General features: G+C 46.6%; 1 protein-coding gene across 2 annotated transcripts; it reads right to left on the bottom strand.

The window, feature by feature from the left end:
- Positions 1-292: 292 nt before the first annotated feature.
- AGFG2 (ArfGAP with FG repeats 2) lies at positions 293-27,347 on the bottom strand. 2 transcript variants are annotated; one of them, XM_028145223.2, is made up of 13 exons: positions 26,970-27,347; positions 16,577-16,670; positions 15,280-15,395; positions 14,047-14,200; positions 13,302-13,467; positions 12,464-12,589; positions 11,594-11,626; positions 3,778-3,898; positions 3,514-3,596; positions 3,246-3,329; positions 2,226-2,354; positions 1,786-1,871; positions 293-1,439 (listed from the first exon to the last, which is right to left on the bottom strand). In XM_028145223.2, exons 1-13 carry the CDS (start codon positions 27,188-27,190, stop codon positions 1,380-1,382), a joined length of 1,473 nt encoding a protein of 490 aa, XP_028001024.2. In that variant the 5' UTR covers positions 27,191-27,347; the 3' UTR covers positions 293-1,379. The 2 variants fall into 2 exon arrangements, with proteins under 2 accessions (XP_028001024.2, XP_008139629.2); XM_008141407.3 differs by lacking the exon at positions 11,594-11,626.
- Between the last annotated feature and the right edge of the window lie 97 nt (positions 27,348-27,444).

Here is a 27,444-nt window from a genome sequence, read left to right on the forward strand (position 1 = left end):
ATCCTCAGGTGGAAACAGTCTGGGGAGGGGCTGAGAATGCACCTGGGCGTGGTTGACAGCCACCTGTCTCCTGTCACTGTAGAGGCAGCCCTTCTCCTGCCTTGCTCCCTCCCGTTGCCAACACGGGACTCCAGTTCAGACAGGAGCTGGCTCTGTGGGCAAGGAGTCCTGTCCTGGGCCAACTGTCCTTGGCCAACAGCAGGCGGCACCACAGGCAACACAGGCAACATGAACAGCAACCCCGGCAGTCAGGTTGATTGACGTGAGGGCACCCAGCTGGCCCGAAACAAGACCGAGTGCCATTTTCTTTTTCTTTCAAATGAAATGTTCTTTTCCAACATTGCCTATTAACAGCTTTGGTGCAGAGATTTGGGGGCCAGGGAGGTACATGGAAAAAAGAAAGGAAAAAGGTAGCCAATTGCACAAAGCCTTTCCCTGGAAAAGCCCAGGCTCTGGGGTGCTCACATGTGGCTGCCCTCCCCCTACCCTCCGGAGCTCTGGCTTTGCTGGTTGAGGCACAGATGGGGATCCATCCCATTCCCCATGTAAAAGAGCTGTCTGGGAGAGGGAGAATGGCTGCTTGTGTGTATATATATATCTCTCTCTGTGTATATATATATATATAATAGGCTATATTAGAAAATTCTCTCTATATAAATATAAAACACTGGTATCCAAACATGACACCACAACTAACTAAAGTGCTTGACAGGAGTTGGACATGTCTAAGTATGTAGGTAAAACTAGTCATTCTGAGTGTCCAGGGTGAGGGAGAGAGCTAGGGAAGCAAAAACCATGGAGAAAGGGGTGTGCTGGCCCAAGCCAGGGCCCCAGCGCCTTCTCAGCCTGTCCGATCACTATCCCACGTCAGCACCACACCTCAGCCACCTTTACTGTGCTCTCCCCCCCCCCCCCGTGCTGCTGTCCACGAGAACAGTGTGGAGAGCTGGACATGGCGCCGAGTTCCCCCAGGGCAACCTGGTCGGCCTTTGCCCACAGCTTCCTCTGCCCACGGGGTTGGGAACTAAGGGAGCACTGTGTATGCTGAGGGCAGGAGAGGAGGGGGATTACTGTCATTGTAATGAATAATTTGAGAAATAAAACACTATTGCTCCTCTAAGCCAGGCCCTGCCTTCTCTCCTAGGCCTCCTGCCTGGGTGGGGGCTGGAAGGAAGAAGGGAGGAAGCTGCCTTTTATATGCAAGCTCCAAGCAAAGCATTAGCACCTCCATCTCCAAGACCCCTACCCCGCACAACAAGGCCCACTCTGGTCTCAGACCCTCAGAAATGCCACAGGCAAGTGGTCACCAGAGCTGCAGGGAGTAGAAGGGTCCCAGAGAGCAGGGAAGAGCCACCGCCACCGCCCCCCAGGACACAGTGCTACAAGAAAGGGTTGGTGGTGGGAGGTTTGGAGGCAAATGGGCTTGATGAGGATCCAGTCTGGAAAGAAACAACAACAACAAATTGTTAGATTAAAGAAGAAAAGCTGGAGGCCACAGAAGAAATGCAGTTCAGGATTGTTTTCTCCCTTAACATTACTGTGCTGAGGAAAGTGGGAACTCGAAGGAGCTAAGAGCCAAGTGGAGGCGGTGGGTGTTGGGGGAGATGACAGGGCAGAGAAGAACTGAGGCCCATCAACTACCCCACTCATCCCTGGCTGGGACAAGGCAGAACTTTATGAGGAAGGGGTCTAAATTCCACCCCACATCACCCTCTTCTAGGATTCTGTCCCCAAGCCCCAGAGTGCGAGGCCATGCCCCACACCTTGGTGGACCGGGGCACTCACCATGAAGGGATTGGTGGAGACGCCCCCTGGCTGGCTGAGTGGCCTCTGTTCCAGCTTGGCTGATCCTAAGTCACTGAAGGAAGATCCTGGGAAGCAAGAGCAAAAACTCAGCACACATGAGCCCTGCCCCTCATGCTGGTGCTGACCTGCTCTGTCTCCTCCCTGCAGGGCAGGCACAGCTACCTCCCAGGTGCACAGTGAGAGGGCACCTTCCTAAAGACGGGAATAAAGGTATGGAGCGGTCAGAGTACACAGGCAGGTCTGGTGCTTCCCTGATTCCTCCCCTATAGTCCCAAATGGAATTAGCTTGCACGTCTGGCTCCCTAATATTCCGGTGGGTGGGTGTAACACACGTGTATACGTGTGCACACACGCACACACAGAGTCGCTGGGGTGGGAAATGGGGGGAGAGGAAGGAGGGTGAGTTCTGCCTCCTTTACCATTCTGCTGCTGAGTCATCGAGGTCTGCAGGGAGAACATTGGTGGTGGGAAGGTGCTGGCAAAGGCCCCGGTGGGTGGCACCGCCTGGGAGAAGCCAGGTCCAGCACTGCTCATCCCAAAGCCAGGTCCTGTGGAGTGAGGGACATGAGGCTCAGGCGGAGCTCTGGAACACAGGCTGGAGAAAAGTTCTTCCTAAATCCTTCCAAGATGGGAAAACAGAATGGAGTTTTTTCCTAACCAGAGGTACCCAGTAGAAGTACCCTGAATGAGCCAGAGAGCTCTTCAGCTTCCATGCAACACACCAAACCTGCCTGCTTCCTGCCCATATGAACACTACACAGAACTGGGGGCAGCTTTAGGCTACCTATTAAACTGCATAAATAAAAAGCTAATTATCAGCCCTTTCTGTGCCTCAGTTATCTCATTTCTAAAATGGAGCAGTACCTATCTCCTGGGGCCACCGTGAAAATGAAATAACAGATGTACAGCACTTAGCACTGGGCCTGCCACGTGCCACACCACTGGAAGCTGTTATTCTTCTCTCTTCATGCCTCAAGGTTTTGGAGAACAAAAAAAGGGATGGTAGTGCATGAAGAAAGAGAACAGGAGAGGCAGGGTGAGAGGAGACCATACCACTCTGGCTCATGAGGGCAGGGAACAGGGTCATGATTTCAGGTGGCTCACCTTCGGACACCGTGGGTTGGAGAAAGAGGAATCACTGTCACTGCCAGTCAACACTAAAACAACCTTAGAACTGATGCAGGTAAACAGCAGTCTACTTCTCTAATTCTGAAATTCTGATTCTGAAACTTGGGTGCTTCTACTTTTTGCCCACTAAAATGGGTCTGGCCTGGGCTGGGGGAGAAGGGGGGTAGGGGGACTAGTTTGGGAAGACCACAACTGCTGGCTGAGGCTGCCTGCTGCTCCTCCTGACAGTGTGCGAGGAGGAGTGAGGGGAGAGAGGTACAGAGAAATTGGTGCTGTGAGAGACAGGGACAGGGACAGTCTGGAAGGCTTACCTGTGGCCAAGCCATTGGGCTGGAATGGGTTTGTGGAAGGCAGCTGAGGGTGAGCAGCAGGTGCTGTGAAAGGGTTGGTGAACGCTGCTCAGGGTGGAACGGGGTAGAGATGAGAAAAAAAGATGGTTATTTTTTCCCCATTTGCTTAATATTGTGATAACTGAGCATTCCTCTAACTCTTCTCTCCATTCCACCCACCCCTGCCCAGAGTTCTCAATTCCCTCTAGGACGTGGATTCCCTCCCTGGGTCTTCACAGGCAGGACTCACCTCCAAAGGCAAGCCCTGTGCCGCCACCTCCGCCAGGTGTGGCCGACTGGAGTGTGGGCACCTGGCTGGTCATCCCAAAGATGCTGCAATGTGGGGAGAGAGGTCAGCATGCACAGCTTCCAGGACCAAGGAGATAACCTGGGCAAGGGACTGGGAGATGGCAAACCCAGTGCTGCCAGACAGGAGCTGAGTGGGCTGGGAAGAGCAAGGCCAGGGTTTCTTGGCCCCCTCTCCTGCCCTAAGGCAAACCATGTCTGTGCCTACCTGCTAGGGAGGCTTCCAGCTGATGCCCCAGGTCCCAGGAGGCCGCCCATATCGGTGAGGCTGTGGGGCTGACTGGCAGGTGCAAGAGGGGAGGCACCAAATGGAGTCACCTGGCTGCTCCCTGGTAAGTCATAGGAAATAAAACAGGGAGTGTTAGGCCGGAGACAAGATGGAAAGGGCAGGAGAAGAGAAGATGGGGTGCAGTGGAGGAGTGGAGTGATCACATGAGAGGCACCACCTGGGTTCTCTGAGCCAGCCCAGTCTTCCCACCATCACCCAGTTCAGGAGGGCTTGTCTCCCACTGAGAATTCCAGGCCGTGGGATACTCGGCTTTCAATCTTCCTAGTGCTCAAAGCCGCCGCCGCTGAGGGAAAAGCAGCTTTCTCCGAGAGCAGGAGGGATGGTGACCTGACTTACACTCTCCATTTTCCCCCCAAGAGGCTGTAATTGACTCGAAGCAGCATTTCCACTGATGGATAAATCATATGAAGGGCAGACAGAGAGGCTGGGGGAAGAGCTATTGAAGGGCAGAAAGGTCCAAGGACACTTGGGAGAATCTCATGAGATGGCCCTGGAGTTGATGAACATAAATCTCCAGCCATCAGCACTCCCCTCGGAGCCACCTCTGTTTTTGGGAAGCCACCCTGATGCTAGGAGCTTAGATTAGGGCTCAGGGACACTGCTCACTGGGCAGAGCGCCTGCAGGTTCTCCTGCCCTCCCTGGGGTTCACATCTAAAAAGAAAAAGCAGAGGACAAGCCCCACGTGGGAGTTTTACAAAACAGCCTGCAGAGCAGGAGTCCTGGAAATCCTGAGCAATCTCGTCTCACAGGAAGAGGCCTAAGGCCCTGTCATTTTCCGAAAGCCTCTTTATCTATGTGTCTACAGATCATCTGTCAACCACTCTGAGCTGTTGTGAGGGTATAACAAAGCTACAAATGAAAAAAGTTTTATTTTTATGAGTGCTGGAAGACTCATTACTGAAGGGAAAACACACTTTGCATAGTGTCTGCAACATGATGGTGCTCAAGAATGAATAGCTCTGGCAGAGTAGCTCAGTTGGTTAGAGCACGGTCCCTGAACACCAAGGGTTCAATTCCCTAAGGCAAACCCATGTTAGGGCACATACAGGAATCAATCAAATGAATGTGCAGATGGGTGAAGCAACAACTGGCTGTCTCTCTCTCTCAAATAATAATCCTACCTAATAATAGACAAATATGCAAATTGACCGAACCTTCGCTATGCCCACGATTGGCCAGGAGGAGCGGGGGGGGGGGCGGGACTCGGGGTGGTCGGGGTAGCCGATTGGGCCAGCAGGACACTGAGCTTGCTTCGCCAGCGGCGGCCTCTGGGACAGCGAGCTCACGTCCCACCGCGGATTATCAAAAGCGGGGGAGCTGGGTGCCTGTCCACTCAGGCACCAGCGGACAGGCACCCAGCTCCCCCGTGATCGAAAGCGAAAGCGTGTAGGGGACCCTACACGTGCATGATTCAATCATGCACTGGGCCTCTAGTAATAATAATAAAAGACTATTTGAATAGGTAAAGTGAGAAGAACTGGATTCTACTTGTGGCTCTACCACTGTGATTATAGCAAACCATTTCATTCTCCATTTTTTTCTCACCCTCTCACAGGGTAGCTATAAAGACCCTCTAAGTGTTTTGAAATCTAAAATATAACACAAATGTGAGGTATTATCATAACATATGATTTAAGAAATGATCTGTAGGGTCAGAGAGGCAAGACAGAGTCTAAAAGGAAACATGATGATAGAGAGGAACCAAGATGGCGGCATGGTTAAACAACTAATCTGCTGCCTCGCACAACAATTTCAAAAATACAACTAAAAGACAAAATGTCTACCACCCAGAACCACGGGAAAGCTGGCTGAGAGGTAGATTTACAACTAAGGGGAGAAAGGAGCACAAACGCTGAAAAGCTGAGTGAGGTACGGAGGCGCGCGAATCGGGCTGGCGGCGGGCGACTGGGTGCGCGGTTTTTCTTCAACCCACAGGGAGACAAGCTCCCGATCACTCTGAAATCCAGTTTCTGGGGACACTCGGGGGACCCAGACACCTACGGGGAGAAGCTGGACTCTCGGCCATCGGGTCGGAAAGTGAGAGTGACTTTTTTGCAGAGGTGCGCCCAGCAATCATTGTTTTACTGCGCTGGAACGCGGGGCGCAGGGACTTGGAAAGGGGAAAGGCAGAGACGGCTGACGCCAGCCATCGCCGTTGGCCATGCCCCAGCCTAGTGATGGCCTGAGACCCCGCCCAGCCCTGAGACCCCGCCCCACACATTCTACAAACCCGCCCAGGCTCCACACAGCGGCTTTTGCATATAAATGGCCTGTTCTGTGGCAGCTCAACCAAATTAACTGCAGCTCCAGTCAGACTGCTCCAAAACCGCCCAAGCAAAGGAGGAGAAAACTAGTTCTTGCTGTAGCTCCTGCTGGGGGACACACAGTACACAAGGGTAAACCAAGAGTGTCCACCTCAAGTAACTGGGAGGCTGACCCATTGAACCAATAGGACATCTAGTACACAAAGCTACCCTACCAACTTAGGGAAGCAGAGAATATGAGAAGGCAAGGAAACAGATCACAAACCAAAGAAATGGAGGAGAACAAGCGACTGGACATAGAGTTCAAAACTACGGTTATAAGGTTTTTCAAGAATTTCATGGAAAAGGCCGATAAATTCAATGAGACCCTCGAGGATATGAAAAAGGACCAACTAGAAATTAAACATACACTGACTGAGATAAAAAATATTATACAGAGACCCAACAGCAGACTAGAGGATCGCAAGCATCAACTCAAAGATTTGGAATACAAAGAGGCCAAGGACACGCCTCCAGAGAAGCATGAAGAGAAGAGAATTCAGAAAGTTGAAGATAGTGTAAGAAGCCTCTGGGACAACTTCAAGCGAACCAACATCAGAATTATTGGGGGTACCAGAAGAAGAGAGAGAGCAAGATGCTGAAAACCTATTTGAAGAAATAATGAACGAAAACTTCCCCCACCTGATGAAATAGACTTACAAGTCCAGGAAGCACACACAACCCCAAACAAAAGGAATCCAAAGAGGACCACACCAAGACACATCATAATTAAAATGCCAAGGGCAAAAGACAAGGAGAGAATCTTACAAGCAGCAAGAGAAAAACAGTTAGTTACCTACAAGGGAGCTCCCATACGATTATCAGCTAATTTCTCAACAGAAACCATGCAGGCCAGACGGGAGTGGCAAGAAATATTCAAAGTGATGAATAGCAGGAACCTACAACCAAGATTACTCTACCCAGCAAAGTTATCGTTCAGAATTGAAGGGCAGATAAAGAGCTTCACAGGTAAGAAAAAGCTAAAGGAGTTCATCACCACCAAACCAGTATTATATGAAATGCTGAAAGGTATTCTTTAAAAAGAGGAAAAAGAAGAAGAAAGATAAAAATTATGAACAACAAATACATATCTATCAACAAGTGAATCTAAAAGTCAAGTGAATTAAAAATCTGAGGAACAGAATAAACTGGTGAACTTAATAGAATCAGAGGCATAGAATGGGAGTGGATAGATAATTCTCAGGGGGAAAGGGGTGTCTGTGTGGGGAGTACGGGAAGAGACTGGACAAAAATCATACACCTATGGATAAGGACAGTGGGGGGGAGGTAAGGGAAGAGGGGAGGTAAGGGAAGAGGAGGGGTGGGAACTGGGTGGTGGGGAGATATGGGGGGAAAAGGAGAAACAAATATAATCTGAACAATAAAGATTAATTTAAAAAAATAATAAAAAAATAAAAGGAAACATGATGGCTGGCTCAGAACATGAACACAAGTGAAGAAGACCCTCCCTAGACCCTCAACTCCAGCCTTTCCACATGCTCTGCCTCTGCCTTGAACAAGAGGCCCTACCCATGACCTTGGCCTGCTAACTCCTACTCACCCTTTGGGCTTAACAAAACCATGTCTTTAGACTAGCCTTTCCTGATGCACTAATGTGAATTCGATCCTGGTTTTCCTCTCAGAGCACCTTGTTCTTTTCCTTCGGAGCACTTGACATATTTGTAGTAATAAATAAAAGTACTGCTAGATCAATTCCACTGCCAGGAATTTTCTTACAGATATAACTTACATGCGCAAACATGATGTACAGGGTTAACTGCAGCACTGTTTAACTGCAAAAGACTGAATCATCCTAAATATTCATCAACAGGGGACTGATTAAATAAATAATGATATATACATATGTTGGACTATTAAAAAAGTGAGGAAGCTGCTAATGTATTGATTAAAAAAAAAAAGATCTAATAGTACCATAAAGTTTAAAAAAATCAAGGTGCACAACAGTATATATATTATGCCATAAAATCTGTAAAAAAAAAAAAAAAGAGCGAGAGAGACAGAGAGGCAGGATAGTAAAAAATGAGTAAATGAAGGCCATCGGCTTCTCTTCCCAGAGGTATGCCTGTGGAGAGGAGTTGTGACAAGAGACTAGCACGGGTAAGGCTGTGGAAACATCCTGTAGAATGGGAAACTTTAAGCATATTGTGGGGAAAAGGGAATATGCCAGCAAAGGGAAATGAAGTAGAAGTGTTATTCAGATAAAACTGATGTGACAAAGCCCTGCAGAAAGTGGGAAACGGTGAGAGGGATCCTTCACAATGGAAGACACTTTTCCTCTCAGAGACAAGAGGAAAAAGAAGGGAAAGGAAAAGATAAAGGATACAAGGAAGGAAACGGCAAAGCCAAGCTGGTTCTCACATCTGTGTTGCTCCCTGGCTCCTTAAAACCTCATCCTGTTTTCTTGTCAATCAAGTTTTTTTTTTTTTTTTTCTGAATGCCCAGAACTGTAATTTGAATCTCCATGCTTTTTCTTTTCTAAAGGTTTAGCTGTATTCCTCCAAAACCTTGTTTAAAGGTATCTTCACTGTACTAGGCACGGAGCATAACTGATGGTGACCAGGCTCTAACAGGGAGAAGCTGAGAACCCAGCAGGTAAGACAGGTGCCCAGAGCCTGCCTACTGCAAGGTTCCAAAGATGGGCTGCTTCCCAGCACTTAAAAGACGGTGCTCTCCTGGCCACACTTCTTCTCCAACCCCTGGACTTCCTACAGGAACAAGTGCTAGGCTATCATGCCACTGCACATTCTTGGTCTTCAATCCTCTCCACTCCACAGGCCATGAAGAAGGCTGGAAGACCAGCAGGGGGCTGTTGGAGCTTCTGATTTTCCAGCCCCAGGTCCTTTCCTTGCCTGATTGACTCAGGGTACATGGAATTTCTGAGCGAACACAGCTCCCTTAGATCAGACTTTTCAGTCCTGCTCTGGGCCCTCATGTCAGGGAACTCCCCTCAGTGAGGACCAGGTCCTCTGCCCTCCCAGGCTGAGAGAGGGGCTGTGGTTCCATCTGCAAGCAGTGTTGTGTGTCTCCTGGTGAACAGCAGAGGGCAGAACTGGCCCTTACTTGAAGTGAACACCGTAGAGAGCACATTCTCAGAAAGGAGGCCACAGCTAGGAATATCTGTGCTTGAGTTTGCTTCTAATACACTTCCAGAGCCTCACTTCTGGAGCTGTATTTGTACACACGTCGTATAGCCGTTTCAGGGGGAAACTGCAGTTTTAGAAACCTCCCCTCCCCATACTCCCTCTCAGAAATATAAAAATACAACCAGGCTTGTCAGAAGAAATACCCACCTCTCACCAACATCTCCCTACTTCATACCCAATAGTTCTTTTTTTAAAAATTAATTTCAGAGAGGAAGAGAGAGTGAGAGAGTAACATCAATGACGAGAGAGAATCATTGGTTGGCTGCTTCCTACACGTCCCCTACTGGGGATCAAGCCTGCAACCTGGGCATGTGCCCTTGACCAGAATCAAACCTGGGACCCCTCAGCCCACAGGCCAACTCTCTATCTTCTGAACCAAACCAGCTAGGGCCCAATAGTTCTTTTAAAAATATATTTTTTATTGATTTCAGAGAGGAAGGGAGATGGAGAAAGAGATTGATTCAACAATGATGAGAGAGAATCATTGATTATCTGCTTCTTGCTCGCCCCCTACTGGGAATCAAGCCCGGAACGGGACATGTGCCCTGACTGGGAATCGAACCTTGACCTCCTTCCTGGTTCATAGGTTGACACTCAACCACTGAGACACACCAGGTGGGCCCAATAGTTCTTTTATATCACACACACAGAAACAACCTCATGATCATGATATGGTACAAAGTGAATGGAATCTGCCACTTATCAGCTATTCAATTTTGGCCAAGTCACTGATCAAGTTGAGCCAGTTTTCTCTCCTGCAAAATGAGGACTCTTTCATTCCTCCTGGAGATAATCCGAGGATGCTTCTAGCAATGGCAAGAGCCTCATAAATGCTGGTTGGCTCTGGATATGGTTGCAGACTCTGCATTTTGAGATGGTCAGACACCGAACAAAAGTTTCACCCCAGTTTCAGCCAGGAATGGCTCCAGGGCTAATGCCTTCTTTTTCTCCTTTAAAATATTTAAAACAATCAACTGTGCTAGGAATGCATTTCTGCACAGACCAACTTATAATAACCTTGTATAGACTGTTTCCGTTAGAGCTCCAGTTCCCAAGAACACTTTCCTCTTGCTAACCTGAATATTCCTGTACCAATTTACATTCTTACCAACAGCTCACAAAAGGGCCCATTTGCCTGGCTGGTATGGCTCAGTGGTTGAGTGTCAGCCTCTGAACCAGGAGGTCATGGTTTGATTCCCGGTCAGGGCACATGCCTGGGTTGAGGACTTGATCCCCAATAGCAAGTGTGCAGGAGACAGCCGATCAATGATTCTCTCTCATCACTGATGTTTCTATTCCTCTCTCCCTCTCCTTCTGCTGAAATAATAATAAAAAAGGCCCCATTTCCCCACAAAATATTGGCCATTATCAATCTTTAAAATTTTTGCTAATATAATGTCAAAATGAATATTTTATCCTAATTTGCATCTGATTAGTTGGGTCAAAGACATTTTCATATTTTTTCTGGGTATTATCTGCTCGTATCCTTTGCCCATTATCCTATTCTTTCTTATTTATAGGTGTTTTATAAAACACATTATGGCTATTAGCTTTTTGTCTATCTTCCAGGTTGTAAGTATCTCTTCCCTGTTTCATGCCTTTAAGTTTTATTTAGGACATTTTTTACCATATAGAATGTGACCTGTGTAATTTCTATTTGTTAGTATTTATGAAGATTTTGTTTCCCCCTACAAATTTCCCAAATTGTAAAATAGTTATATGTTTGCAAATGCTATATATTCTGCCTTTTGTTTACAAAATTCTATTTATATTTATTAGGTCAAACTTGTTAAAGTGTTACTCAAATGGTTGACTTCCTTCCTTAACTGTCTATCTACTTTATTAATTTTGTGAGTCTATTATAGTCTCCCTCTCTGTTGGTTTATTAAATTTTAATTGTCTAATAGTTATTGCTTTATGAATTTCAAGGTTACCCTGTCAGTTAAACTTACTTTTTAAACTTTTATCAATATAAAAATGTCTCTTCTTGTCCCATTCAAAAATATGAAAATAAAATAAAAACAAAAGCAAGTAGCCAGTTCAGTGTCACAGTGGGAAGGCTGTGGGCAGAGCAAGAGGCAGGAAGCCTGGGCCCAGGGTCGAGGTCTGCCATTCTGTGGGTTGCACGAATAGGGAAACGATTGAACTGTCTCATCTGGAGAATGGCTAAATTTGAAGAGTTCCTTCCAGACCTAAAAACTCAAGGATCAGAGGACCTGAGGTAAGCTCCTAACTTGGGTGGCTATAGGATAGGCAGAATAACTTACCAAAGCTGTAACTTCCAGTTAGCATCCCACTGGCTGGCAATGAGGGTTTAGGAGGGAAAGGGCAGGAAGGTGGGAGAAAGAAAAAGAGCGTAAGTCACTGGCTTTCCTCAGACATCTGCTCTTTACAGAACTCCAGCTGCCCTCCCGCATCCAAGGAAGTCCAAACACTCTGGAAGCTGAATGCTTTAAGGCAATCTTAGACTCTTTCAATTGTACAACATAAACTACACAACACAGGGTTTGCAGGCTTCTGCTCTAAGAGGGATGGGTGAGGACTTCTGGAGACTGCCTTGGACTTTGACCCAGCCCTTGCCCTTTGGGCATTTTGCAACACAGACAATGGAGCACTCTAGAGGAAAGGTCATGTCCTTTCTCAATTTTTCTGCTTCCCAGTCAGAAAACTCCTAGTGCACAACCCGCATAGCTCCTGCTGAAATTTTAGCCATTTCCCTTCCATTAAAAAATAGAACAATAACCCTGGCTGGTTTGGCTCAGTGGATAGAGTGTTGGCCTTCGGACTGAAGGGTCCTGGGTTCAATTCCGGTCAAGGGCACATGCCTGGGTTGCGGGCTCGATCCCCAGTAGGGGGTGTGCAGGAGGCAGCTGATAAATGATTTTCATCATTGATGTTTCTCTCTCTCCCTCTCCCTTCCTCTCTGAATAAAAAAATAAATAAAAATAGAACAATAGAGCCCCCTCTTCATCACAAAAATCATCTCCTCAGACTCCTCTCAGCCTTTCCTAGAGCGTCTCTTTGTATCCTTTGTACAGTTCTTTAGGCTGGTGCAGATGTGAATGAAAGGTGATGTATGGATGTGAACAGCTGGATGCAGCTGGGAGAAAGGAAACCACCAGAGAGGCAGAGTTTACCTGTGGCTGTTGGCTGGGCCTGAAACGGGGTTTGGCGAGCCAGAGGAATGCTTCCAAATGCAGAAGAGCTGGGGCTACTGCCAAAGGCATCGAAGTTGGCAAAGCCCCCATGGGAAGGTGTCTGGCCTATAGGTTAAGGGAATATATAGATAAAATGTATTTTAATATACAGTAATATACACTAACTAGAATAATGAAATAATAATAGAATAATATACACTAATTCTAAAGGCCTTCAAAGGCCACCCGATGAGGCATCTGCCTTTCCACAGGATCCTTTTCACAGGGAGATGGCAGGGGCTTTTGGCAGAGAGCTAGACACATGTGGGGGAAAGGGGATCTCAGAGGCTCTAAGTTCACTCCCACCACCTTTTTATCCTTACTCCATGAGGCATTAACATTTTTGTCAGGGACTAGTTTGAGCAGAATCATGTGGGGGGAAAATTATTTTCTGGGGGAGAAAGGGGCTTGAAAAGCAAAAAGGGAAACCAGGTACCACTTTATTCAACTCTATTATTGGCTATTGCTGATCTTTGAGAAGACATTAGGGTATATGGAAGACATGATAATCCTCCTGCTCCCATTTTAATAGAGTGAAAGTAATAAAAAGTCCATTTCCAGTGTTCTAAAAGAACGTGCCAGGAGCCCCAGCTCCCAAACATAATCCCTGGTACCCCCTTGACCCCAACCCGCCCAGCCTTGAGGCTTCGGAATCACCATCACGTTTGTTCATGTGAAGACAGCCAAGGCCAAGTAAAACCTGGTCACCCGGGGAAGTGAATTTTTGTGTTAAGGGTGCATACGTTGTAGTAAGGTACTTATCCCAAGTCCCACTTACCCCCAAAGGCTGGGAATGCAGCAAATGATGGTCCTGTCTGGGGAGCAGCAAAGGGGTCTCCACCAATGTCAGCCAGCAGGTCAGTACTGGCTTTCTTGGCCGAGGAGTGGGGAGGTGGCTGAGCGCTCCGGGGCTGAGATATCCGAGCCTGAGACTGGCTAACAGACTTGGAGGAGAAGACATTACATATAGCACTTGGAATCCCAGAAATGCCAGCCCCTGCAGGGCTCCCCAGGCGACCCCCAGATAGGCAAGTGGAGGGAGAGGAGAGCAAGAAACTGCTCTCAACTGAGAGGATTCCTGGGCAGAAACTGCCTTAGCTTCTCTCATACCTAATTCCTCTGTCTTCTCAGGACACCAGCTCCCAGAACCACACATTTTAGAGCATTCTAGTTACGGTAACTCTGAGATATACAGGAATATTGCCCGACAGTCCCCCTGGAGCTGTTACCTCCTCATCTTTCCCAGGTGCTTGAAGCAGAGTCCCGGCCCCTTCTGTGTTTCCTTGGAGGAATGGTCAGGTTTGGAGTTCATACTCTGACTTCCCTAAATACCACTTCCTGTTGGTTCTTTCTTCCAAAAGATATGAGTCCAAGGTGACAGATGCAAGACATAGGTAACAGCAGGGCTGAGAACCAACTCACAGCTCCTTAACTGTTGTCTACTAAGTCCAGGAGATTTAGGAAACTGATAGTCCTGTCTCCCAAATCCCAAAATAATCCTGAAGGGCAGATCTGAGAGTTACCTGGCTAGAGGTGGAGGCATCAGCTGAAAGAGATGACACAGGGTCCCCCAGAAGTGGACGCAGAGGCTTCCCTTCCGGGATGGAGCCCTGGACAGAGGTGGAGGCACTGCCTTTGGTGTAAGTGGGCCCCTTGACTTGATCTGGGGGGACATACCTTCGAGAAAGAATAGTTAGGTTGAAAGGAGAGGATTAAAACCTTGGACCATGCTCACCTTAGGTGCTTGGAAAAACACAGGTTATAGCAGTCAAAATCCTTTTTCATTTTTTCCTAATTTTCTTTTTTGAACTAAAAGGAATTTAGCAACAAAGCAAAGTTCTGCCTATCTTGAGATTCCCCTTTACTGTCAGATGCTCATTTTTTTTTTCTGCAGGACATTCAGTTTGCTCTGGCTTATGCCTACTGTTTCCTCCTCTTTCTGACATGCCAAACCATCTAGGTTTCAAGTGTAACATCTGCAATAATGCTGATGAATAGTGATCCTATTTTCAACTTCCTACTCAAGGTCCCTCCTTTTATTCCTGGGTATTTCTTCAGATTCTCAATCTCATAGTAAGAGCTCAAAACCTCATCTTCTAAGAGCTCAAAACCTCTCCTGCCAGGTCCTGCTACTTTTTATAAAATCCCTCTCACTATAGTGTCTGTGGTCTCTATTTTGGAAGAATCTTCCTTCTCGTGAGGACACCCCCAGGAGGGAATCCAAAGTGCTGCTTTATCCACCACACCAATCTCCTTGCATTCTCTTCTCTACCCTATAGTTACTCCCAACATGCTCATGCCCAAAAAATCAAACAATAAGAAGTGACACCTCGGGAAAGAAAAGGTAGGGGAGAACAGAGACGTTGCTTTCCTGTTCCAGAAAACAACATACATACAAATCATGAATGAAATGATGGGCTAAAAGCAAAAAATTATATAGGACATATATAAAATCAGGTGAACTATAAATAGTGACCCCACACTCCCACAGGCCTAGCTCCCCCTCCAATTAGTCTACCATCTCCCCAAAAGAGGGGACATCAAAGCTGCAAGGTTAGTGACCAAGAACAAGTTATCTTTCCATGTAGCTTTATTATTTTGAAGGCAGAATTTAGCCCTAACCGAATCTGAGTGAAACAGACTAAACCCAAGTCTACCTTTTGAGAGAAGCCCCAATTCAACTCTGGAATCTGGACTATCAGATGAAGTATGTATTGGACCCATGTATTCATATCAATCTCTTTTTTCCTCCTTACCATCTCTTCTTCTCATATTTTTCCTGGAGAAATTCCTTCACTTTCTGAGGATCCCTGGAATCTGGTATTAAAGATGTCCGAGCATCAAAAAGACCCAGCCAAATCTTCCTGCAAACCTAAAGGAATGGAGTTAGGTGACAGAGGAGTTGGGGCAGAAAGTATGAAAGGGGAATGATACCACTTCCAGGATATTCATCAATAAATATCTACTGAGCATGGACACAGTGTGAAGACATGATCCCCTGTCCTCACAGAGCTGTCATCTAATGGGGAGGTCATGCTTTAAATAAAAAAAATAAATAAACTTATAATTATATAATCTGACACATATTATAAAATAGAGGCCCGGTGCACGAGATTCGTGCACTGGTGTGTGTGTGTGTGTGTGTGTGTGTGTGTGTGTGTGTGTGGTCCCTCAGCCCAGCCTGCACCCTCTCACAGTCTGGGACCCTTCACTCCTCACCGCCTGCCTGCAGCGGAGGTGGGAGAGGCTCCTGCCACCGATGTTGCGCTCACCAACTGTGAGCCTGGCTACTGTTCTGGCTGAGCTGCACTCCCTCTGTGGGAGCGCACTGACCATGGGGGAGGGGGGACAGGCAGCTCCTGTGTAGAGCGTCTACCCCTGGTGGTCAGTGCACGTCATAGCAACTGGTTGTTCTGCAGTTCGGTCGATTTGCATATTATGCTTTTATTATATAGGAGGATTAGAGGGCCATGAGAATTATGGGAACTAAATTTGGATGGGGTGAGGTCAGGGGCAATTTTCAGAGCTGTGGCTTCTAGAACACCCTCCAGAGGCCCTTGTTTGCACCCTCCAAGTAAGCCAATCACTTGTAAGCTAGGCGTACTGCTAACACCAAGGATGACATCTTCCTATCAGCAGATTTAGCTGAGGAAGGGGTTTAACTCACTTTCAAGTAAATGACAAGGACTTAAACCTGGGTTGCTAAGGCTCAAGTCAGCTCCAGGAGATCTTAATGAGGAGGCAGGCCCAGTCAACTCTAAATGCTCATCAAGGTGGAACGCTAACCATTTTCCCCCTCAAGTGCCCAGGGATAACCCTCTGCAGAGATTTTGCTCCTTTCCCTGATTCCTCCAACAAGGGGCCTACAAACCACAATTTGTATAACTGAGATCTGTAAATATACATAAGGCAAGATATCTTATATACTAAAAAAAATAAGAGAAACTTGACCAGAAAGGAAACTGAAGCGTTTTTCTGTAAACTTAAGACAAAGCTCTCCAGCAGATAGGGCAACTACACATAGCCTGTAATACTCCATCAGCTTCTGCTCACCTCATTTCCACGGGATTGCAGGAATACTACTTCAGGCTCAGTGAAAGTTGTCATGGAGATGGATTTGACTCGATGCGGGGGGTTCAGGCCTCTCCTGTGGGAGAGAAATAGAAAGAAAGCAAAGTATAATGCAGTTAGCGCTGCAGGTCTGTTTATGGGAGGGGAGGAAGGGAGAAAGGATAAAACAACACATAAATTAACCTCAAGTAGAACTTCCTGCCTGAGCTACTTCCTAATTCAAAGAAAGAAAGGAAGCAAGAATATTTTGGAGGCTTCTAATAAGAGACAAGGACGACAGAGTGAAGAACATATTGTGATCCCAGTCATTCTGGAGAGGAAGTCAGAGACTGCCCCTCCAGAGCCCTCCTCTATCTTGGCTCAGGCCCCAACAGTTCAGTGTTCAGCTGAGGGGGTACTTCTGGCAACTCAGCTGTGCAACCACTTCCCATTTCCTGTGTTATCATTGTTTGAGACCTACAGCACATCCTCAAGGTCCCAGAGCCCATCTATTTCTCAAGAACAAGAAAGACAAAAATAAAGGCCCAGGATAATTCCTGATTAATACTAATAAAGATAAGGTTTGAAGACAAAAAACTGAGTCCCCAGGCTAGCTGCCGCTCCTCGTGTCTATACAGAAGGTCGGCATGGTAGCAGGAATAGAGAGGGTCCCTCTCTTTCATGAAGAAACCTCTGGGAAAAGAAATATTCTGGACTTTCTCATTTCTAGATCTTTCAATGAAGCAGGAGGAAGTCAGGTTCAACGCAAGCAGGTTTCTCATACCTTAAGCTTGACTCTGCTCTAGACCTGCTGCCCTCATCAGATTAAGACAAAACTGGCTAAACCCAAACAAATAAACTGGTCCCTGGGGCCAGGAATGGAAGACCACAGGCACATTCAGGAAAGACAGTCCAAATGATGAGGCCTCTTCAAACTGTTACTCCCCTAGAAAAAGTGAGTGAGCCAAGATGTGAAAATAAAAGTACTGTAACTCTAGAACAGGGTCCTGGCTGATGCCCTCAGGAAAGCAAAGGGGGGAGGAAGAGATAACAAAATTCACCAAATGAAAATCCTAGAGAAAGGGGGGAAAACACATTCATGCTTACAGGTGCGCACACAGAGTGAAGATGCTCCTGCCCGGTCTGGAAGGACGGCAGTGTTGGGGTTAGTGTAAGTGAAAATGGGGGGGCTGGGAGGGAAGACAGATGACACAGCACCGAGTGAACAGTAAAGGGCAGGCCCCTTTTGGACAGGACATTGGAGGCTACAATGGAGGCTACAACTGAGGGCACTTTGAATAATTCTGCTGCTAGACTTTTCAGTAAAGGGTCTGAAAATACTCCTTTAAAAACAAGCCATATCAATGAGGAAAGATAATAGCAAGGAGAACCAAAAGCCAGGCTTTGTTCCTACATGCCAAACAATAGCTCTTAAACTTGATCTGCCCTGAAGACTCTCTTCTGATCACATTTCAGAGATATTCCAGTTTTCTCTCCTGAAGCCTCTCTTACTAATGGCTTGGTTTTGTTTCGTTTTGAAGTCCAGACAGCCTACTTCTATATTCCTTCCCTTGCCCTTTCTCACCTTAACAACTAGGCCCTTCCCTCTCAGAAAACAGACCTTTGTGAGGTCTAGCCAGAGCAGACCTCTCTGACCTGATGATCCTGGTCCTCGTCTTCACCTCCCACTAACAAATATTTACTTTGCCAAAACACAAGGCTCCTTGGGGGATACAAAAATCACGGAACCCAGTCCTCAATCACCGGACTGCTGGCTTGTAAGAAGGAACCAAGGAGCCTGGACAAGAGTACTTCTCAACGCAGTAGGGTGTGACTTAGCCACACAGCTGGATCAGGGAGAATGAGCACCATGATGCAGCAGTGGAGGAAGGAAGAGAAATGGTGACAGGGGGAAAGTAAAAATATATTATGTTTACACTTGAAAAACAGATTCTAAGCCTATCACACAAAGGTCACTGACATTTCCAGAAAGAAGAACCAGGAACTGTTAGCAAAGTATAAACAGGGAGGTGTGCTTCCTTGTAGGGGGAGGGGAAGCGACTTGACCCCATGTATCAATCTAGAGGGGATGCTTAGAACAACAAAACTTTCTTTAATTTTTTTTTATTGATTTCAGACAGGAAGGAAGACAGAGAGAGAGAGCGAAACATCACTGATGAGAGAGATTCATTGATTGGCTGCCTTTTGCACACCCTCATTGGGGATTGAGCCTGTAACTCGGGCATGTTGCCCTGACCCATGCCCTCACCGGGGAATCGAACTGTGACCTCCTAGTTCATAGGTTGAGGCTCAACCACTGAGCCACGCCAGGCCAACAGAACTTTCTATGGCTAAGCTTTTTGAGGGGGAGGAAGGATGAGACAGGATAAAGGGAAGGCAGAGAAACTAAGTAATTTAGGTTCGTTGGGCCAAATGAATCTGATGGAATAGGATGTTTCCAAAGCATAACAACCATTGCTTTGACCTTAATGTCTGTAGATTGGCTTATGTACTATAACCAGAGCCACAGAAGAGGGGCAGAGAGAGTTCTCTATAAGGCAATACCACATTCTGCAGCCCAGAAGGACTAGTTCCATGGCCTATGAGTCAGAATTTGTTTCTGAATCATAGAAGCCATTGCTGGCTGAGAGAAGCAATTTAGAAACAAGAGCCCCTCCCTCCCGGTAGATGACATTAAGTTGTCTAAGAGTATTTCTTCCCCTTGGGTACATACCAGGGTCAGCCAGTGGGTCAGATGTGAGTCACTGGCCTAGAATTAAACAGACCCAACCCTCCAACTTGTATGTAGTCTTCCCAAATTAACTTTCAGGTTCTCCCCAAAAGAAGTGAGAACTAGAAGGAGGTACCCTTCTGTTATTTCTAAATAGGAGGTGCTGGGGGAAATATAGAGATAAATTTATTTGCCCAGAATAGTGCAAGTTTTTCTAGTTGAAAGCAAGTACATTATTAGGATGCAAATCCTTCAGCCCAGTAATAACGTCTTTTTCCACTTCAGTTTCCTTTTCCCCAAAATGAACCTAAATAACATTTGAAGTCCTCAATCTTTAGAGTACTCTGAATTACTTGGCAAGTGAAGCAACTTGCAGAGATACTAAAGTCTGCCCAATTCTCTCGCTTAGCCTTTCTCTCCCCTCCCTCTATTAAGCACCCTAATATTTCTACAGATACCACATCTTTTGTTTCTCTGTGGTCATCACCCTCAAACTGGCCCATATTTTGCTTCTAGCTTGCTTCATAAAGCCTCAAACCTGCTCAGCTGCTCAGATGAGAAGGTTCTGCCAGGTCAACAATGGAAAAAAACAGTTCCACCCAGCACCCAAGTTCTTTCACTTGTGCCAAATCTGAACTTGGGAATTCCTTACCTCTGAATATTTGTGTTCAAATTCGTACACCCCAGTTTGTATTTCTTAGCCTAAGTAGGGGTTAGCTAACCAGTTTAGTCCTTACCTTGAACCCAAACATCATCAAGAAGAGTCCCTAATAGGAAGTATCCCTATTACCCTGCTCCAGGGTCAAATTCACTAATTTTAGGAAACTTCTTCCTAATCTAAATTCCCCTGCTTCAAGCCATTTCCTGTTGTTGTTCCTCAGTGACAATGATAAACAGCTGACTTCTCTTGTAGTCACTAAAATCCTGATATTATCTTCAGGCTCAATGCTAACCCTTTTACAATTTTTTCCTTTCTTCTCTTTTCTTTGGTAACTTATTATTTTCTTAGGGGATTTTAAAGTTGTCCAAGGGCCTCATGTGATCAAGTGCTTTAATCTGTAATTTAGTGAAACTCTGTCCACCTCAGCCCAGCAGAGGAGGATATGAAAGGTGAGGTGGGAGGGGATGGAGAAATGGGATTAAAATAAGGGCAAGGTACATGTCTCTCTCTCCAACCCAGACAGATGGAAAAGTACTGAATTATTAACACACACCTTTCCCTTCGTGGAGATAAAAAGTGCTTCCATGAGGAGCCACCCCTAACAAACCAGACAGGGAAACTAAGTGACAAAGAGGGTAGGAACTTGTCACAAATAAAGAGCTATCAAGCACATCTCTTGACACCCAGCCCAGAGCTCTGCGCACCTTGATACTGACTTAATGCCACCATCAGAGTAAAGTTGTGCAGAAGTAGAAGAGACAAGTATCCACTGAGACTTGAAGGACAATGGCTTAAACCAGTGGTCGGCAAACTCATTAGTCAACAGAGTCAAATATCAACAGAACAACGATTGAAATCTCTTTTGAGAGCCAAATGTTTTAAACTTAAACTTCTTCTAACACCACTTCTTCAAAATAGACTCGCCCAGGCCATGGTATTTTGTGGAAGAGCCACACTCAAGAGGCCAAAGAGCCGCATGTAGCTCATGAGCCACAGTTTGCCGACCACAGGCTTAAACGATGGACCCAAACAGTCATGTCAGGGAAGCATGTCACATACTTTGCTGGAAAAACTGGGTTGCCCATCCCTGATGTCAATGCATTTCAGGCCTCACCATGCTTTCTTCTTACAGAAAAGGGGTTTATTCATTGAGGCAAGCAAGCAAACCAGAACAAGGAAGAACATCTAAGGCTCTGCTTTAGAAATCCTTTTTAACAGCGATTTTACCCCAACCTAGCTTCAAATAGCAGATTCATCCTTTGGTAGAAGAATCAGAAAAATAAACAATCTAGCACGTGTACATGTACAGGGTGGGGCAAAAGTAGATTTAGAATTGTGAGTACTCAAAATACAGCTTATTCTTGTATTTTTATTAATTACTGTATTATTTTCCATACAATCATGGGCAAATTAAAAGGATCTATACCAGGTTAAGGAAATTAGGTATTGGAAGAAAACCAATGAATAAAAACTAGGTCAAATTTGGGACCTACAATTGTGGTAGCATGTATGTAAATTTAGAAACAGCAGAAACAGCCTCTCTCTCTCTCTCTCTCTCTCTCTCTCTCTCTCTCTCTCAGGCCCTCACACCAAAACTGTGGGTTTTTGCTACAGCTGAGAAAGTATTTCTCATTAAAAAAGAGATAGCGAGAATGAGCTTACATGTGCAGAGAAGAAGGCTTAGTCATCACCCACCCACCAATATTAAAATCTGAATTTTTCTTCAGATCTTGGGAAATTCAACTCTGGCTGGAACAGTCAACCTTGCTACATCAGCCAATCCAGCCAGCTTGTAATTCTGGTTATTCTTCTCACTGCCCCCAGAATACTCCATCCCTCTAAGAGGTAAACATATTTGTAACACACTCAACAGAAAACTGTCTTTCAAAATACCAAGCCAATTCTGCTGTCTCCTTTCTCTGGAGATGGTGCTAAGTATGGTACTTCAATTTCACCCTCAATATCCTCTTCATTTTTTGTTGTTAATCCTCACCGGAGGGTATTTTTTCCATTGATTTTTAGAGAGAGTGGAAGGAAAGAAAGAAAAGGGAGAAAGAGAAATATTGATATGAAAGGGACACATTGATTGGTTGCTTCCCCAACTGCCCTGAGACCAGGGTGGGGATCAAAGCTGCAACCCAGGTATGTGCCCTTGACTGGGAATCAAATCCTCGACCCTTCATTTCGTGGACCAACACTCTAACCACTGAGTGACACTGGCCAGGGTTCCTCTTCATTTTAACAAAGAATATTTCTTCTCTTTTTATCATCCTACCTCAATATGAGTTCCCACCACTCTCTGGCCCATGCTGAGCTTTATTTTACTCCATCACATTTATCACTACCTGCAAATATATCTTTAATTATTTATTTACAGTCCATGGCCTCTATTAGGATGTAAGCTACATGAATCCGGGTACTTTTGTCAATTTTATTACCATACCTCCAACACCTAAAACAGTGTCTGGGGCTTGATAGACACTCAGTAAGTATTTGTTGACTGACTGAATAAATGAATGTGCAGGCTTTTGGCCGATCAGTTTTCACCACCGCAAAAATCCTAATCTATGGGCAATCAACCATGTGGATTTATGGTGTCAACTTGTGTATGTGTCACTGTGGAGCCATGCCTCTCCACTGCCTGCTGGATTGTGTGTGTTCCCTCCCTCACTCTGCAGAATGCAGTAAGCATGCCCCATCTCACACATTCTGCCTCTGGCCACCTGCCAGCTCCCAGCCCTGCCCACACCAGAGGGCACAGGTAGTAGTTTGTAAAGACACCTTTACAAGGTTTATATGCCTTGCTCTAGTCCATGCTAATTAGAACTCCAATTAGCAAATGAGAAGTACCACTGGAACCCAGGCAGAGAGTCACAGTCAAGGAAACTAAGGCTTTCTTAGAGAATTTCAACTGATATTTCTTTCTTTATAACCTCAACATGCCTTCAGTTCAGTTTCATTTAGCGGCCCAGCCCCTTCTTGATCCTTCACTCTACTGTGACTTCCTGCTAACATAGGGTTGGCCTAGCTTCCCAATCACCAAAATATGTTCCCTAAAGTCTACCACTTCAAGAATCACCCGGAATGGTGCACCTAGGCCCGGGTGAGCCCAAGTGGCCCTGGGTCTGGGGGAGGCCAAGCATCCCTGGGTCCGGGTGAGACCATGTGTCCCAGGATCCGGGTGAGGCCTCGTGCACCTAGGCCCGGGTGAGCCCAAGTGGCCCTGGGTCTGGGAGAGGCCAAGCGTCCCTGGGTCTGGGTGAGACCAATCGTCCCTGGATCCGGATGAGGCCTCGTGCACCTAGGCCCGGGTGAGCCCAAGTGGCCCTGGGTATGGGAGTGGCCAAACGTTCCTGGGTCTGGGTGAGACCATGTGTCCCTGGATCCAGGTGAGGCCTTGTGCAACTAAGCCCGGGTGAGGCCACGTGCCCCTGGGTCTGGGAGAGGCCAAGCGTCCCTGGGTACGGGTGAAGCCAGATCCTGGGTCCGGGTGAGGCCGTGCGCCCCTGGATCCATCCGGGTGAGGCTGGGTCCCAGGCCCGGGTGAGACCACGCGCCCCTTGGGTATGGGTGAGGCGACGTGCCCCTTAGTCCAGGTGACGCCGTGCCCCTGGGTTCGGCCGAGACCAAACCAGAGGGAGTCGGACCTCCATTACCACCATTTGTCCACCATCCAGAGCTGAGGGGTCAGTGCTGACATGTACACATAAGGAACTACTGGACATCGAAATTGGGTCTCAAAAGAACTGTTGGTCCAGGGGGAAGCTCGCTACAGATTGATTCATTTGCCTGTCAGCATAAATATTATTGCTCGTCTCACATTCAGTTCTTATTAGTATATATCTAGTGACATTTGATCTCATTCATCTAGAGGAAATGATGAACAACATAGACTGAGGAACAAGAACAGAACCAGAATCAAGGAGGCATCGATCGGACTATCGGGCCTCAGAGGGAGGATAGGGGAGGGTAGGGAGAGGGTGGGGGGAGGGGGAGAGTTCAACCAAAGGACCTGTATGCATGCATATAAGCCTATCCAACGGTTAAGTTCAACAGGGGATTGGGGCATGCGTGGGGAGAGGGGTGGGATGGGAATGGGGGGATGAGGACAAATATGTGACACCTTAATCAATAAAGAAATTTAAAAAAAAAAAAAAAAAAAAAAAAAAAGAATCACCCGGAATGATTCTCATAATGCTTTATCAAAATACTAAGCAAAAATGTCCTTTCTAGAATTTTTAAGAACAAAACAAAACAAAAAAAAGGAGCTAGTATATTCCTACCATTTGTTCCCATTGGAACTTAAATTCCTAAAAAGCTAAGCCCTCGAGATTCCAACATGGGGCCGGAGTAAATGGAAGCTAACTGACGCTCCCAGGACCAAACAGGAATTACAACTAAAATACAGAAAAACCATCCTGAAGAATCAACTGGAGAGTAGCTGGAGAGAACACCGATAACCAAGGACAGAAAGTGGAGACCACATAAGGACTGACCTCAGAAACAAACAAACAGACAAAAAGCTAAGTCCTAGTCTGAGATACACACGCCTTAGACCAGGGGAGGGGAACCCTTTTTCTGCCAAGGGCCATTTGGTTCTTTATAACATCATTCGAGGGCCATACAAAATTATCAGCTTAAAAATTAACCTGCTATATTTGGTCAAACATTTAATTAACTAGCTGTTAATGCCTTGGCAGGATCAGATCAAATTATTTCGTGGGCCTTATATGGCCTGAGGGCTGGACGTTCCCCACCCCTGCCTCAGACAGAGCCAGGCCTCTTGGGGTACTTTTCTGTTCATCAACCCTTACGACATACTCACCTCCACCCAGTGTCTCTCCCGATCACAATCATTTGACTTTTCATTAGCGGGATCAACAATAACGACCACTGGAGAAAGTGGTCAAGTTTTGCAAACTGCGCACTGATATTTAAGGAGTTAACTTTTCCAGCAAAAGAAACCAGGTTTTTAATGTGTCCCATTTCCCTTGCCCCTCCTACTGTCCTGATTGAAGGATATTCATTATAAAAGGGAAATGTTGTCTGTGGATACTTTAAAGCAAGATCTATAAAATTATGATAACGATGTCAGCACTTCCAGGGTTTTATCTTTCATTCCATCACAGCTAACCATGGGAATGAATTAACACTGTTTCTTAGGACCTAATATCATCAATTTTAACCCTCTGCTTTTCTTTATTTTTTTCCAGACTCTATAAGCAGATTTTCCTTTTCATAACAAGGTCTTCAGGAATCTGCTCTCTTTCTACTTTATGCTATAAATATTCCTAAATTTTGCTCCGTCTCTCCTCAGAGTACTTGTCCTAATCTCTAGTTTCTATCATTTTGCTTCACTTGCATTTCTACCACAGCTTTTGACACATTTCTATTTGGGTTCTAAACCATTATCCCAAGAGCCACAGTGGCTTTTACTTAGACCAAAGTCAAGTCCATTCTCACAACACCCAAGTGAGATTGACCAGGACAAAGCAGTTTGGCAAAGGAGATAAAAACTGAATATAGAAGTTATCCTAAACTGTATCTTAGAAGACCTGGATCCTCATTTCTGACCTGCCATGATCATAACTAATATCAAACAACAAATGCTGAAAACAGCAAGCCCCATAAGGTATTGGATAAATTACTAAACCTCTCTTTGCTTCTGTTTTCCCATCTGTCAAGCAAGAACAATACTGCTCTCTCCTTGGCTCCTGAAGGTGTAAGAAGAAACAAGGAAAGCATTCCTTGTTAAAACGAGCTGGTTTGGTTCTGTGGCTAGAGCGTCAGCCTCTGGACTGAAGGATTCCAATCAAGGGCACATGCCGGGTTGTGGGCTTGATCCCCAGTAGGGGTCATGCAGGAGGCAGCGGATCAATGATTCTCTCTCGTCATTGATGTTTCTCTCTCTCTCCCTTTCCCTTCCTCTCTGAAATCAATACATAAAAAAATGAAACCAATGACCAAACTAATGTATTAAAACAATACTAAAAAACAGTAATAATAAACCCCTTGATAAAAAAATATAAATATAGAGATTCAGGCTTGGTATCAAATGTTAATCATGTATCTAACCAAATAATTCCCTAAGGGGGTTAAAGAAACTTACTATATAACCAGAAAATGGGCTAGAACTGTGGTTCTCAATTAGCTCAGGCATGGCCAAATACAGTGCCAGTGCCAAGTACATCGAATCAGATTATACAACCATTCTCCTCTCTCCCTCAATCTAGGAAGAGTTGCAAGGTGTTACTACTAGGATCAAACCATGGCAACAAGGAGCTTAAAGATGTAAATTATTACACTTAAGGATGGCTCATCCAGATCTACAAACCGTTGGAAAAGTTAGGCTCTCTAACAGGGCAACCCATCAGCTCTCATCACTTAGATCTGTAAGATACCTACTAGTACCAGCACTTCTGGATAGCATTTCAAAGCCCTGCAAGGTGAGGACCTGCACCTGAGCACGTGAATGGGATCCTTACCTGCCACTGTCTCCGTGCTCTCAACCTGGGTTGATGTGCCAATTTTAACTTGGTTTCTCCATCTCACACTCCAGGATGGCCACAAGCCACAAGGAAGAAAGGTACTCCTTCATCTTGAGCCCAGTTTGCCCTACGTCTTTCCTTTCTGTCCTCCGTCTACATGAAGTTCCCTTTCAAGGTTTATGTCATTCTCTAGCCTTTTAAATCTCCAACCACCTCCCCTCAGTTCTCTTCAACCATCCCCACTTTCGGTTCTCCCTGCCTCCCGTAGGGAGTTTCTCCATTCCTCCCCCGTGTCCTTCCTTTCCCCTGCAACGCGACTCCAATCGGGTGTCTTGCCTCCGCTGCCCCTTTCCTCTCCCCATGACACCTCTGCAACAGAGGACTTTCTCACCACATCCGGCGCGTCCCCAGGCCTCCCCGCCACCCCCCACCTCGGCTCTGTCCCTTCGCTGGCCTGCACGCCGACTCTCCGCCACTCCTTCCCGATCCCCCTTCCCCCCGCGCCAGTCCACTCACAGGAGGCCGGAGCAGGTGGTGCAGACGAAGCTGCCCACGGTGATATCCACGTAGGTGACCCCGCGCTGGGCGCACTCGAAGCAGTGGCGGTTCCCGGCCTGGCTGCAGCCGCCCAGCTCCCGCACCCGGCGACACCACACCTCCGAAGCCGCCTCCGCCTCCGTCTTTCCCCCGCCGACCCCGCCACCCGGCCCCGGGCCCTTCTTCGCCGCCATCACCATGACGGCCCACTCCCTCGGACTTCCTCCCAGCAAATCAGCAATCGCCCCTTCCCGTTCAACCACTACCGCCTTCCCGCCTCCTCAGTCGCCTCCGCACGCCTGACTCCCCAGACAGAAGCTGGGGAGCCCGCGGCGTCCGCGCGAGACTCTTCAGCCCCAAGCCTCGCCTATCCTGCACACTGATTGGCTAGTCCCCTCCCACCTCCTCACTCTGATTGGCCCGACATTAGACGGCCTCTAGATGCGGTAGCCGC

The sequence above is a fragment of the Eptesicus fuscus genome, chromosome 4, assembly GCF_027574615.1.
Source record: "Eptesicus fuscus isolate TK198812 chromosome 4, DD_ASM_mEF_20220401, whole genome shotgun sequence".
In the NCBI taxonomy this organism is placed as follows: Eukaryota; Metazoa; Chordata; class Mammalia; order Chiroptera; family Vespertilionidae; genus Eptesicus; species Eptesicus fuscus.

Coding starts and splice junctions, on each gene's coding strand:
- AGFG2 (XM_028145223.2), bottom strand. CDS start 27,190: ATGGTGATGGCGGCGAAGAAGGGCCCGGGGCCGGGTGGCGGGGTCGGC. Junction 3,899..11,593: donor AACTGGAAGTTACAGCTTTG/GTAAGTTATTCT, acceptor ATGACTTACCAG/GGAGCAGCCAGGTGACTCCA. Junction 2,355..3,245: donor GCCCAATGGCTTGGCCACAG/GTAAGCCTTCCA, acceptor CTCACTCCACAG/GACCTGGCTTTGGGATGAGC.